The sequence below is a fragment of the Drechmeria coniospora genome, chromosome 02 (assembly GCF_001625195.1).
Source record: "Drechmeria coniospora strain ARSEF 6962 chromosome 02, whole genome shotgun sequence".
NCBI lineage: Eukaryota > Fungi > Ascomycota > Sordariomycetes > Hypocreales > Ophiocordycipitaceae > Drechmeria > Drechmeria coniospora.
The window spans coordinates 8,875,430-8,888,579 of NC_054390.1; the positions used below are offsets into that span (position 1 = coordinate 8,875,430).

The 13,150-nt window shown below is 60.6% G+C and overlaps 3 protein-coding genes across 3 annotated transcripts; 2 read left to right on the top strand and 1 right to left on the bottom strand.

Annotated features, from left to right (window-relative positions):
• Positions 1-234: 234 nt before the first annotated feature.
• On the top strand, positions 235-1,451 carry DCS_05556 (uncharacterized protein; the record flags this gene model as incomplete). The annotated part of the gene is made up of 3 exons (XM_040802858.1): positions 235-564; positions 633-1,144; positions 1,193-1,451. The coding sequence occupies 3 exons, from the start codon at positions 235-237 to the stop codon at positions 1,449-1,451; spliced, it is 1,101 nt and encodes a 366-aa protein (XP_040657891.1).
• Positions 1,452-2,917: 1,466 nt separating this feature from the next.
• Positions 2,918-8,035, top strand: DCS_05557 (QDE3 protein; the record flags this gene model as incomplete). Its single annotated transcript, XM_040802859.1, has 1 exon — positions 2,918-8,035. The coding sequence occupies one exon, from the start codon at positions 2,918-2,920 to the stop codon at positions 8,033-8,035; it is 5,118 nt and encodes a 1,705-aa protein (XP_040657892.1).
• Positions 8,036-9,134: 1,099 nt separating this feature from the next.
• DCS_05558 (uncharacterized protein) lies at positions 9,135-12,799 on the bottom strand (the record flags this gene model as incomplete). The annotated part of the gene is made up of 3 exons (XM_040802860.1): positions 9,135-9,352; positions 9,449-9,756; positions 9,810-12,799. 3 exons carry the CDS (start codon positions 12,797-12,799, stop codon positions 9,135-9,137), a joined length of 3,516 nt encoding a protein of 1,171 aa, XP_040657893.1.
• Between the last annotated feature and the right edge of the window lie 351 nt (positions 12,800-13,150).

Consider the following 13,150-nt stretch of genomic DNA (forward strand, 5'->3'; position numbering starts at 1 on the left):
GAGCATGCCTCACTTGCTCACTTACTTACCTACTTGCATGTACGGTATCTACGCCTATCCGCCGGCAAGTGCGCAGGACAGAGTGCTGCGAGCACCCAAGGAACTCGGCACGCAAGTACAAGTACGGTCGACGAGTACGCGCACGTACGCCTGCGTGCTTTCCCGCCGTCCTCGTTTCTCGCAAGCTCCTCTCCCTCCCTCACTCGCTCGCTCGCTCGGCTCGTCGTCGCCATCATGTCCATCGTCGCCACCCTCGTCGCCGGCCTGCTGCTCACGGCAGTTCCCACCGCAGCCGTCGCCATCGGCGATGCTGATTTCAGCCTGATCGGTGATGCGGCTGTCGGTTCCGTACGCCATCATGACGACGTCGACATGCTTCCCTGCTACGTCGAGGAGCCTTGCCCGGAACTCGTACGCTTCCACGAGGCAATGGCCGCAAACGAGCATCTTGCCCGCCGGAGCCTATCGAATTCCACCGTCGACGGCCAAGACGAAGGCGGGCTCGTTTCCATCGACGTCTACCTGAACATCATCGCACCGTCGGCCGACGATGTGCGTCCCACGGTGCGTCACGCCTCTCCCCTCTGGAGACGATGCAAGTCCCTGACGAAGCCCGCTCGCCTCCTCTGCAGGAAGAACACATCCTCAAGATGGCCGGGTGGCTCCAGGATTTTTTCCGGCCCTTTGGCTTCCTGTTCGTTCCCCGCCCTGTCCGGACCATCTTCAATCGAAGGTGGGGCAAGGGCTGGAGCAAGACGGAAATGATCTCGGAGCTTCATCAGGGTGACGAACAAGCGCTGAACCTGATCTTCATCAACACCATCGGACGATTCGATCCCGGCTGGAGCCGCATGGGAGAATGCTCCTATCCCAACTTGGAATTGGGGAAACCAGATTTCTACAAACGCGACGCCTGTCTGCTCAACTACTTCGAGGGCAACTTCAAGACGCTCGTCCACGAGGTCGGACACTGGTTCGGATTGTTTCACCCGTATCATGGATCCGATTGCGCCGGGGAAAACGATCTGGTGGCCGACACGCCCGCCTCGCAAAATTCCACCACTGGCTGTCCCCAAAAGCTCGACACCTGTCCCCATCTGCCCGGCCTGGACCCTGTCGGCAACTTCATGGACGTCACGCCTGTGTAAGTTGAGGAGACGAGCCTGCGAGATCGGCTGCTGACGGGAGACAGAACGTGCGGCATGGACCATACGCCTGGCCAACGTCAGCGCCTGCGCGATCTGTGGCAAATGTTCCGCTCGCGCAAAGATTGCCAATGGTTCGGCACCGCACCCTTCTGCGACGGCACCTGTCCCGACGGCTGGAGGGCCCATCACGGCGACCCGTCGGGCGACGGCGACAAATGCTTGACCGGCCACAAGACCTACTGCTGCCCGCTCGTGCGGAGCCTCTTGCCGCTGGCGCCGGAGCACCTCTCGCGGCCGGCATAGGGCATGCTGCGGGACGGGTTGAGGAGTCGTGCATGCCATGCTGCGCTGTTGGTCTGAACGGGGGGCGACGCGCCGGCGGGAATGGGACGACGGACGAAGCGGGACAAGGGTCATGGGGGAGCCATGGCATGCCACCTGCGAGAGCCGTCATGTTCGTTCCCGCGAGGCAGTATTACGGTGCATCCGTGAGAGGGAACCTTGGCCGAGCAAGCACGCATCGTGGTCTGGCTCCATCATGGATCCCTAGTCGGTAGTACCATGTATCAATAGGTGTACAAGTAATACGGCGTCCGGAGCACGGAGCAGTTGTGCAGTAATTACAGTGCTTTGTATTCTCTGTCGTCGAGGCGCTACCGAGTCCTCACAAGTCATGTACATGCGATTGCACCCACGGCGCGCCTCTTCGCTTCCGTGGAGAAAATTGCAACTCCCACTCAGAACGGAGTATCCGTACAGTACAGTAAGTGGGATCCTCGGGGAAGACTATTCCTGTAGTATTCTATTACTACTACGTGTACGAGTAACTCTACGGCAGTATGAGCCGCGACCGGCGTCCGGAGCACCGCCGAATCACCTACCGTACACCCAGTGCAGCACTTGTACTGTGCGTATAGTATACCTGCAGTGGGGTTGGGGGCATTGATACCTAGTATGCATGCCAGTATATTTGTATCCGGTGTAGAGAATACGGAGTAGGGAAGCTTGCTGGGATAACATACATTTACACTGCGGGCTCATAAATGTGGCAATAAATAGCCTGCAGGACATGCGCCTAGATAACCACGTACACATCTACATGCATTGGTAATGGTTAGAAAGCGGTCTCTTGGTGTTCATCTGGCTACTGCTGTCACAGACGGCCAAGTACAGTAGTAATACTTGTAGGTCTCAGGTTCTGCAAGTACCTACTATAGTACAGTGAGTACCTAGTAGTGGAAGGATCTGCTTCCATGGTCAAGTACCAAGTACTTGGGTAATATTTAATTGCAGTTAATTACTGTTGTACGGAGTATTACTGTATCCGTACTTACTTACGGAGCATTACTGAAGTACTGACGGAGCATTACTGAAGTACTCCGTACTGACGGAGTAATTAATGTACAGAGTAATACAGAGTAATAATTACTCAAATTGCATCCACGGCGATACAACTACCCGAACTTTAACCCCATTCCTCGCGGCAATTCGGCACCACGGCAGCGCATCAACGTTGTATCCGCTGTCCGCCTGCTTCGTCATCACGTGATCGCGTTCCGACCTGGCTGACTAAGAAACGCGTTGCACTGAACGCGGCGTGCACCAGATGGCACCAGATGGCGGGCACCCCAGCGTGCTAGGGCCAGCACCAGCACACGCGGACATGCTTCGACCTTCGAGCCTACCGCAGCATATAATAGACCTCGGCAGCCTCGAATGCAGGACATCCTGGAACGGCTAGAACCACCTGGCATGCACACCGAGGCTTCATGACTCTCAACAATCTCTCCGAGCACATTTCATGGCTGTTGAACAACGTCGCCTTGACCAAGCCCCCCGGACACACCTACCCTCGGGCCGGTGACCCGACGCCTTTCTCGCCCTCCCCATCGCATCACCAACGGATTCTTGCCTCCTCTCCGGCACGTTCAGCCTCCTCTCGTGCCGTTGCGGTCCGAGGCCAATCTCCCAATCGCCCGTCGACGGTTGTGGATGCGTCGGCTCGACGGGGAAATGACTCGGTCCTTCCGGACGAACCGACCGTGGAGGAGCCCACCATGGGACGCTTGACTTCGACCACGAAGCCCACGAAGCCTCTCCTCGTTTCTCAGCAGCCGCAGCGGCCTTCATCTCCGCCCGGGACGGCCGATGGGCGAGCCCGAGCACGTCCGGGACAGAAATCACACGTTGCCGGTACGGCTGACATCGCCATCGGCACACCCTCGGCTCGACGTCGAAAGCTGACGGCGACAGGGACGGGACGCTCTGCGACGCCGAAGCGAAAGAAGCCAGCCCCATCGCCTTCGAGGTCAAGTTCCGCCGCCCGACCGCCGTCGTCAAGCATCACCTTCGACCTGACCGGGAGTGAGCTGGATTGCATGGATTTGACCGAGAGGACCGCCGTCTCCGTCGACTCCCTCGACTTCGCCGACGACGCACGCCTGTGGGATGAAGAGGTCGTCAACTGGTCGCCAAAGCCGACGAGGTCGACGAAGAAACGAAAGAGCGACGCCATCACCCGCGACGATTCTACCCATGAGGAAAGCTTCCCAGACGTGTACAAGATTCTCGGCACCGATCCTCCTGCATCAACCCCCGGGAAAAGATGCACCACTCGTCGAGCCGCCGGTTCGAGCAGCGTGAAGCCGCGACGTGTCAAAACGCCAGCCGATGCGCGCTCCGTCGGCACCAAGGCGACGCCCGGCTTGCCCCCCGCCGTCAGGGACATGTCATCGCCGTCCAAGCGTGCGGCGGATCGACGTGACGGCATGGCCACGAACCGCTCGCCGAGCGCTACGCTACACCAAAAAAAGCAAAAGGTTGTGACCGAGCCGGCGCTCTCTTGGTCGTTCGGGCATGGAGAGAATCCGCATGTCGAGATGCCCTTGTCGGCGGAGAGAAACGAGTACATCCCGGACTCCGAGGACGAATTTGTCACACCCCCTGCCTATGGTGCGGCGTCCCAAAGTCATATGGAGCAGGAGCCGAAGCTGAACGTGGAATCGGTGCCGTTTCGCGCCGAACCCTCGCCGGAGCGGTTTGACACCTCAATGCCGTCTCAACCCTTGCCGTCCTCACACCACCAACGTGGCCCTGCGAGATCGCCGTCGCTGGAGAGAACAACGGCCGGCGAGAACGTGCTCGAACCATTGGCCCCTCCCTCGAGCCAGACACCAAAGCTGCTGTCCTTTCTGTGTGCTAATCCGCAGTCGTTGACCCAGAGGCACGCTTTGCTCGAGTCGCACATCCAACAAAACGGCCAAGACTTTTCGCGAGCCATCAACGAAAGATGGCCGAAAGAAAAACGCGATGGGGTCAAGGCGGAAAGAGAGCGATTGCTCCGACAGCAGAGGGCCATCAAGGAAGTCTCTGGCTCTATGGATTCGTACCGTTCACTCTGCCTCGAGCGCGAGACGCTTGCCCGGCAGGTGGCCAATTCCTACGCCGAGGGGCTCGACACTGACCTTGACGAGATACAACTCGACGAGCTCACGGATAGGGTCCAGCAAAGAGAGCAGCAGCTCGCCCAGGTGCTGGCCGAAGCGGGCCTCGATGACATGGCCTTCCAGGAACCTGCCCAACCGCCAAGCTCGAGTGCGAGGAATGGGAGAAGCACGGTCGTCTTCGGGACGCAGCCCGTCTTTGGCGGTGTCGTCGACATGTCGCGCCGCTCCAGGGAATCGTCGTTGACCGCCGCCGCCGGAACCCAGGTCGTTCAGCAAACGCAGTTGCCTGCGGCCGCGCAGTCTCGCCTCCGGAACGAGCCGGTTCGTGCCGCCGCGAGTGCTTCCACGAGAGGCTTGATGTCGCAGGAGGACGACGGCATGTTTGGTGAGGCATTTCCGAGGGAGTTACCCGTCGCCTCGATCGTCTCTCGCTCCTCCGCCATCGCGAGAGGCCAATTCTTCGCTTCGGAGCACGACCTGTCCGATCTGGACGACATGATGCCGCCTCCCTCCGCATCGCGTCGGCGAGCAGCGCAGTCGGACGTCCGCAACCAACAACCGAGGGCGGCGGCGCACCTGGCTGGCGACGCATTCAGCGACTTCAGCGACGACGCCGAGATGCTGGCCCTCGTTCACGACTGCGAGACGCGGCAATCACTCGGCCAATCCTTGACAGCATCTCGCCAGGTATTCTCGGAAACTTCGGGCAATGCTGGCCCGGCACCGAAGCCGCGCCATAACTCGAAGCCGCAGGCGGCACCCGTCTTGCCCCCGCTCAGCATCCCACCGGAGCTCATGAAACACCCGTGGTCCCCCGAGGTGCAGAAGATGCTCAAGGATCGCTTCCGGATGAAGGGCTTTCGGCAAAACCAGCTGCAGGCCATCAACGCGACGTTGGCGGGCAAGGACGCATTCGTGCTGATGCCCACTGGCGGCGGCAAGTCGCTGTGCTACCAACTTCCTGCCGTGGTAAGGTCGGGGAGGTCGAGGGGGGTCACCATCGTCGTCTCCCCTTTGCTCAGCCTCATGCAGGACCAAGTGGATCACATGAAAGCCCTCGGAATCCAGGCCGTTGCCTTCAATGGCGAGTGCTCTTCCGAGTACAAGCGGCAAGTCATAAGCGCCTTCAACGAGCGCTGCCCGGAGCACTTTGTCGAGCTTCTATACGTCACTCCCGAGATGGTCAGCAAGAACGCCGTCTTCAACAACGCCATGCAGAACCTGCACCGCCGAGGCAAGTTTGCACGTCTCGTCATTGACGAGGCTCACTGCGTCAGCCAGTGGGGTCACGACTTCCGTCCAGACTACAAGACCCTTGGACAGGTCCGCACGAGGTTTCCCGACGTGCCCGTCATGGCCCTGACGGCCACGGCAACCCAAAACGTCATCGTCGATATCAAGCACAACCTGAACATGACGGATTGTCAGGTCTTTTCCCAGAGCTTTAACCGCCCGAACCTTTACTACGAGGTCCGACCCAAGGGCACAAATGCCAACGCCATGGCAAACATTGCCGCGCTCATCAATTCGAAATACCCAGGCGTCACCGGCATCGTATACACCATCTCCCGAAAGCAATCGGAAAAGGTGGCCGAATCCCTCTCCGGTCACGGAATATCCGCCCGACACTACCACGCCGGCATGGATCCCCAGGTGAAGGTCGAAGTCCAGACGGCCTGGCAGAAGGGGAAGGTCAAGGTGGTCGTGGCGACCATCGCATTCGGCATGGGCATAGACAAACCCGACGTGAGGTTTGTCGTCCATCACGGCATCCCCAAAAGCCTCGAGGGCTACTATCAGGAAACCGGCCGGGCTGGAAGAGACGGCAAGCCATCCGACTGCATCCTGTACTATGGAAAGGCGGACATACGAGTCCTCAAGAAACTGATACAGGATGGCGAGGGCAGCAGGGAGCAGAAGGAGCGGCAAATGGTGATGCTGAACCGAGTCACAGCCTTCTGCGACAACAAATCAGACTGCCGGCGGACGGAAATTCTGCGATACTTTGGAGAAGACTTTACGCCGTCACAGTGCAGCAAGTCCTGCGACAACTGCAAAGCCGGTCTGGTGTTTGAGCTGCAAGACTTCTCCACCCAGGCAGTTGCGGCGATTCGGGTAGTACAGCATCAGAGGCGATTGACGGCGAATCAGTGCGCCGATATCTTGCTCGGAAAGAAGTACCCCGACCATGAGCCGCAAAACTGGGACGAGTGGCGAGACGCCGCCCAAGGTCTCAAGAAGCACGAGGTTGTTCGGATCATCGACCGTCTCTCGGCCGAGAAAGCATTTTCCGAGAACAACGTCGTCACCAAGTACGGCATGGCAACTCAATACCTTGAACTGGGATCCACTGCCGATCTGTTCCTGAGCGGGCGACGCAAACTGATGCTCACCATTCAGGTGACAGAGGCTGGTAGGAAGACGTCGCAGGCGACAAAATCGAAGGCGAAGAAAGTCGGAAAGAAGTCCAAAGACCAGCCGGCAGCCGCAGGACCGCAATCTACGTTTGTGTCCTCACCGGTCGATCGGCGGAAGCGTCGGTCCATATTGGCGGACAGCGAAGATGATGAGGGCTTTCCCCCAACTCGACGTGGCAAAACGAACGATGTCTTTTTCATGTCGGATGATGCGATGCCAGACGACGAAGATGACGAAGAAGATGATGAAGCATTTCATCCGCTGCCTCCTCATCGTCCACCAAAACCTGCTCCGAAGAGGAGAGCCGGGCCACAGGCTGTCGCCAACAAGCAACTGGACTCCCTGGAAGACGTCCGTCTAGACTGCGTCAACCAGTTTGTGCTGGAGGCGCAAAGGATGGAGGAACAGATCCGCAATAAGAAAGAGATCCGCAGGCCCCTTTTCACACAGCGAGATTTCCAGGAAATGGCATCGAACTGGACGACATCACTTGACAAGATGAGCCAAATCCCAGGCATTGACACGGATAAAGTCAGAGAGCATGGGCCAAGGCTGCTGCCGCTCCTGCGCCGAATCCACAATTCATATCAGGAGATGATTTCTGCTCATGAGGGAAGTCCAGACGATCAAAACATCGTCGACCTTGTCAGTTCGGATGTTGACATTGATGAGGGCGAGTCTGAAGTCGAGAACTCCCACTACTTCGACTCGATGTCGAGGCCAGATGTGGAGGCTTTTCACAACAGACTGGAGGGGCTCAACGCTCAGCAACCTCAGACGAAAGCAAAATCTTCGTACAAGAGTGGCAGCAACAGAAAATTCTCGGGAAATGGCAGAAAATCTTCAAAAAGAGGTGCCGGCGGTCCAGCCAGGCGCAAAGTTAGCGGTGGTCTCAGCCGGAGAGCCAGCAGCTCGTCGAATGCAGCATCGCGTTCCACGGCGGCGAGTGGCGGCGGTCCCAAGAAGGATGGGAAGATTGTGAGAAAAGCCGGAGGTGGGATCGGGCTCATGCCTACTATTTGAAGAACATATTTTTCTGCCTTTTCCAGAGTATGTCATTGGCCGCCCTCTGCGCCTGGTCCCGTCTTGCTGCCAGTCCTGACTGGCAACGTACGTGGGGCTTCTGGAAATGACTGAAGATATATGAGCACAGCTCTTCGTCCTTATTCAGTTGGTCGACGTCGTTATTGTGTACGCTCGCACCGCATGACGATATCCTCGAAGGTCGTGGAACGTTGGCAAAGAGTCGGGATAAATAGTCGAGGAGCTCCGAGTCCCCCACCTGACAAAGGGCTGTATAGTTAGTTGCACATAAAATATTCCAAGCATCTGTATGAGGGGAATCGCTTGGTGACGTTGCAAAGAGTGCTGGCTTCAACAACTAGCTGCTAGTCTATGACCAAAGGCCTATGTAAGGAGGCAAATCAGGCCGACGTTGATTGCAGTCTCAGGGTCGACAATAGAGGGAATGCAGTATAAATTCACTTGGCTGCTGCCGATGGAAAGGAGATGGCCGCGATAACCATGTCCGCTACATCACAGGGTCGGGGGGTTATGTCTCGATTCCTTCACATTGCGTCGTGACCTATATAAGGGGGGTATTTCTAGCCATCATTCATTCCATCAGGTCAGGATGATGCTCTAGTTCCCATGACAGAGTGCTAGCTACATGACCAACCAGCCGACTGCGGCGTCTTCTGCTGTAGGAAGAGTCCAATGGTGACGGTGGTGGTGACGAGCAAAGGGGATGGCGAAAAACCAACAAGGGCTTGTACAAGTAGCCGAAAACAGTTGGGTGATACGGAACCGACCTTCCTGAACTCTATAGCGTGTTCTGTGTCATCATTTCACCCGGTGCGCCGCGCTCTGTAAATTACAAAGAAACAAAGTTGAACCAGGGCGGAGGATGCCCGCAAGTGGTCCTTGATGCTTTGAAGGCGGAGCCTCTGCATCGCATTGCATGTACATATCGCACAAGACATGGCAGTCGTTGCAGCGTCGGCAGACAGCCTATGTTTCGTGCGTGAAACGGAAGAGGGTTCCGAAAGGGGTGGGATCGGTCTTCCAAACGGCTCAATGGCGCCAGCGAGGCCTCGAATCGTGGACATCGGCTGGAGTCGTCTTATGGGTCGCGGAACGGCCAGCGGGCGTCGAGTCTGCAGCGCTCGCCTCCTTCCTTCCTCTCATCAGGGGAAGCAGGCTGGTTCGGCGGGACGTAAAAGCGTGCGAGGTTGCCGGGCGAATCGGCTGGCTTTCCGCCGCGCTCGGCTCGGTGGGTTGGATGCAAGTACGGCGTCTCGCCGACAGGGCCGACATGGACATCTTGCTCGCCAGCCGTGGCTTGGGCCCCGTTTGCTGAGCATTGGCGCCCGGGGAGGTCAACCGATCTCGAAAGGAAACACGGGAATAGTTCGTCGTCGGCGGTGTGACGTCAACCTTGGGCGGCTCGGACCAAGCGCGTGCGACGGGTGTCCGGAGCGTGGGTAGTCTGGATCCGGTCGACGAGGGTGTCGACATGGCCATGGTCGAGGCAGGTCGTTGGGGTGTCGCCTTGGAGTACGGGCTCGGCGTCGTCGCGTTCGTCAGCGGGATGAAACTGCCCTTGTCGGCGACGTTTGTCGATCTGTTCCACGCCGGACGGTGGCCGAAGGTCGATCCGGGACGCGGCGTCGCGCTCGAGGAGAGGGAAATGGGCGTCGCGCTCGAGCTCGCAATCGTCGACAGGCGCGAGCCCGTTCTCCGCCCTACCTGGACAGTGGGGGCGGGAAGTGACGAATGTCTCCTGTTGCCGGCGGACGGGACCGCGGTATTCTTGCGCGCCCTAGGCGATCGATCCAAGCCCAGGGTCGACATGGCCACCGACGACGGCGGCGAGCTTCCAGGCGTGCCATGGCCGCTGCCGACGGTCGATCGGTCGTTGGAGAGCATGCTGGACACGGAGTCGCGCAGGTGCTGGCTCCTCCCATCGACCTGAATCTCCTCCAGCATGGCATCCATGTCCCGCATCTGGCTCTTCAGGAAGGCCCAGCGGGACTGCAGCTCGCTGTGGAGTCGAAGGATTTCGCCGTTGACGGTGATCCTGTCCTGGACGCCCTTGTCGATGATGGAGAGGACTCGCTCGATGGCCGGGCCGTAGTGCGTCTTCTTGGCCTCGTAGCTCTCCACCTTCTTCATCATGGACGGAAGGTTGGTCAAGTGCAGGCCGGCGTCGATGGATTCTCCGAGCTTGAGCAGGGAACGATGGACGGACTGGTGCATCTTCTGGGCCTGGCGGCCGGCACCGCGGAAGACGATGACCCATCGATCCTCGCCCAGCTCCTTGCGCAGCGACTCGGCGTCCTCCTCGAGCTTCCTGTAGCTCGCGTCCAGGCTCTCCCGTCGCACGTCGAGCTCCTCGCAAGCGGTGGGGAAGAACCTCTCGGCTCTGGCCTCGAAGACGGAGAGGCGCATGGGGAGGAAGTCGAGGGAGGCTCGCAAAGGCTGCATCCTGGCAAACAGGGCGAGGACGCTCGAGTCTTCGTGCGACAGGCCGGCGGCGGCGGCGGCGGGAGAGGTTGGGCTCATGGGTGTCAGCGGCAGGGTGAAGCGGGCCGGGCCGTGGGCGCGGACGCCATGGGGCGGCGTGTCCTCGACGATGGTGTCGAGGTCGTTCGCGTCGGCGGCGTCGGCGGCGGCGGGCGGCCCGGTGGCGACGTTCCTGTGGCGGCGCTCCTCCATCTCGAAGACGAGCCGGCCGAGGTCGTCGACCTCGTCCTGGATGTCGCCCAAGACGGTGGCCCAGAGCTCCTCCCACTCGAGGGCAATCTCGACCTGGCCTCGGACGGTCTCGAGGCTGGCGCGGATCTTGGACCACTCTTCGAGGATGCAATCCATCTGGCTCACGGCATGCTTCAGATCGGCGGGGGCGACGGTGACGATGTCGTCGCGGCCTTGAAGCTCCTCGATGGCACCGACGTAGACGTCGATGAGGTCCCCGAAGCGGACGATGGCATTTTCCACCTCGTCGAGGCCCTCCCTGCCACCGGCGGCGGCCCACTCGACGTCGTCCTCGCTGTCGAGGCCACCGACGACCTCTTGGGCCTTGGAAATCCAGCTGCGAATCTGCTCGGCAGCGTTCATCAGGGCGCTCGCCGCCGCCGTCGCCGTCGGTATGGCCGAGACCTTGCTCGAGAGGGATTCGGCGTCGGGCAGTTGCAGCGCCGTCAGCTGGGCGAGCTGGTTGGCGAAGGAAACGCGGGACAGCGTGTAGATGGACCCGGGCCGGTTGTGGCCCGGAGTGAAGTAGGAGCTGAGGCCCGGCACGAAGTCGTTGGGGGACGTGATTCCCGGGGACCTCAAGGTCGGGGACTTGAAGGAAAGAGGCGGCGGGTCCTTGGGAGGAGGCGGAGGGGGTACCTCACTGGGGGACGAGCGACGGGCGCCGCGTTCGAGGTGCTCGCGTCGGGTGTCGAGCGTCACCTTGGTACCGTTGCCGTTGGTGTGATCGGGCAGGCGATACTTGTACGTGTCCATGGCCATGGGCCCCGACAAGTTGTCGTCGTCGGGCGGCATGCGAGCGGAGGAAGCGGGCGCCGACGAGGCCATGGTCGATGCGGGGGCGTCGACGTCGGCGGCAGCGTCCTTCCTGGACCACCCTCGCCTGGAGATGACGGCGCTGAGCGAGGCAACCAGACGCCTCTCGTCGAGCTGGCGCAGCTGATCGCCTCGGCCGCCGACGGCGTCGACGGGGGGCCTCGAGAGCGAGGAGGGGGTGTTCGGCGAGCCAAAACCCAAGGCCCTGAGGCGGGCGGCCAGTCCGGGGGAGGTTTTACGGACGGTCGAGGGCTCGGGCGAGGCGAACGGCAAGAAGGAGGTCGAGGGCAGGGATTGGCGTTTGGTTTGAGACGGGGACTCGAACCGGGACGACAGGGGCGCGGCGGGTGCGTAGCCGGCTATGCTGCTGCGGTTGCGGGCGGCGATGCTGACGAAGCTGCCGGTGTCGAGAGCGCCGGTGCCGAGAGCACTCGTGCTCGTCGTCGGGCCGGTGCTGACGGGCAGGTCGATGCTCCTGCGGTCGGTCGGGGGCGTGCTCGCCAAAGGGCCGGTCGGGCTCGTCGTGTAGTTGTCGGCAGAGGCGACGGGAGAGAAGGCGGCAGCGTCGAGGGAGGGGGTGCGGCTGACGGCCACGGCACCGTCGTCGCTGGTGGGAGAGGCGGCGGTCGCGTGCGAGTCGAAGGCGAAGTCGAAGTCGAAGTCGTCGGTGACGGGAGAGGTGGTGACGACGACGGGGTCGGGAAAATTGAGGTCGGACACGGCAGTGATGGTGGTGAAAGCAACGGCAGCAGATGGCAATGCCAACGGGGAATGGGGTGGGGGGGTTATGGCGCTGGTCGGGGCGGCTGGGTGCGAGATTTCGATTGGAATGTCGGCACGGCCCAGGTCTCGACTGGGGGGGGAATTAGCGGTCATGATGGAGGTGATGGCAGCAGTAGCAGCGGCAGCAGCGTTATTACTCGCTGGTGCCGTTGCAGGTGTTGTTGGTGCTCCTGTTGCTGCAGGTACTGCTGCAGGTGCCGCTGCAGGTGCCGCTGCAGGTGACGCTGCAGGTGCCGCCGCAGGTTCTGGTGCCGCCGCTGGCGTGCTTCCAGCGCTGCTGATCATTTCTCCGTCGCCGTCGTCGTCGACCACGAGGGCGGGAGTGTCATCGCGCCGCTCAGGCCCAAGCAGCGATGTGACGGCTCGTTGGGCGCTCATGGGGGTGTTCATCTCCGCAGCCGATGGACGGTCGGCGCACGTCGAGGCAGCCATGGGTGGTGGGTGGTGCTACTTATTCGCACAGGGGGTTGGGCAGGGCGACCCCCCTGCAACGAACCGGTTGGACCGACCTAGGGCCGTCCCCTTTCGTATCGTCCAGCAAGGATGGAACGAGGGCTGGCTGGCTCGCTGCCTGACCCGCCGCGTCGCCGATCGGCCTCTGCTTTGCGGCCTGCCGCACGAGGGCCGACGAGGTACGTGTAACAGTGTAATGGCTGTAAATAAAGGTCGAACGAACGGGCCAACGTGACCAGGGCTTGCCGGACGGAGAGGGAGCAGCAGAACCAGTGGAGAGTCGGGTCGGGTAGGCAAGGCCCGGTCGGAGGCCCGCGAGGGAGGAGGGGC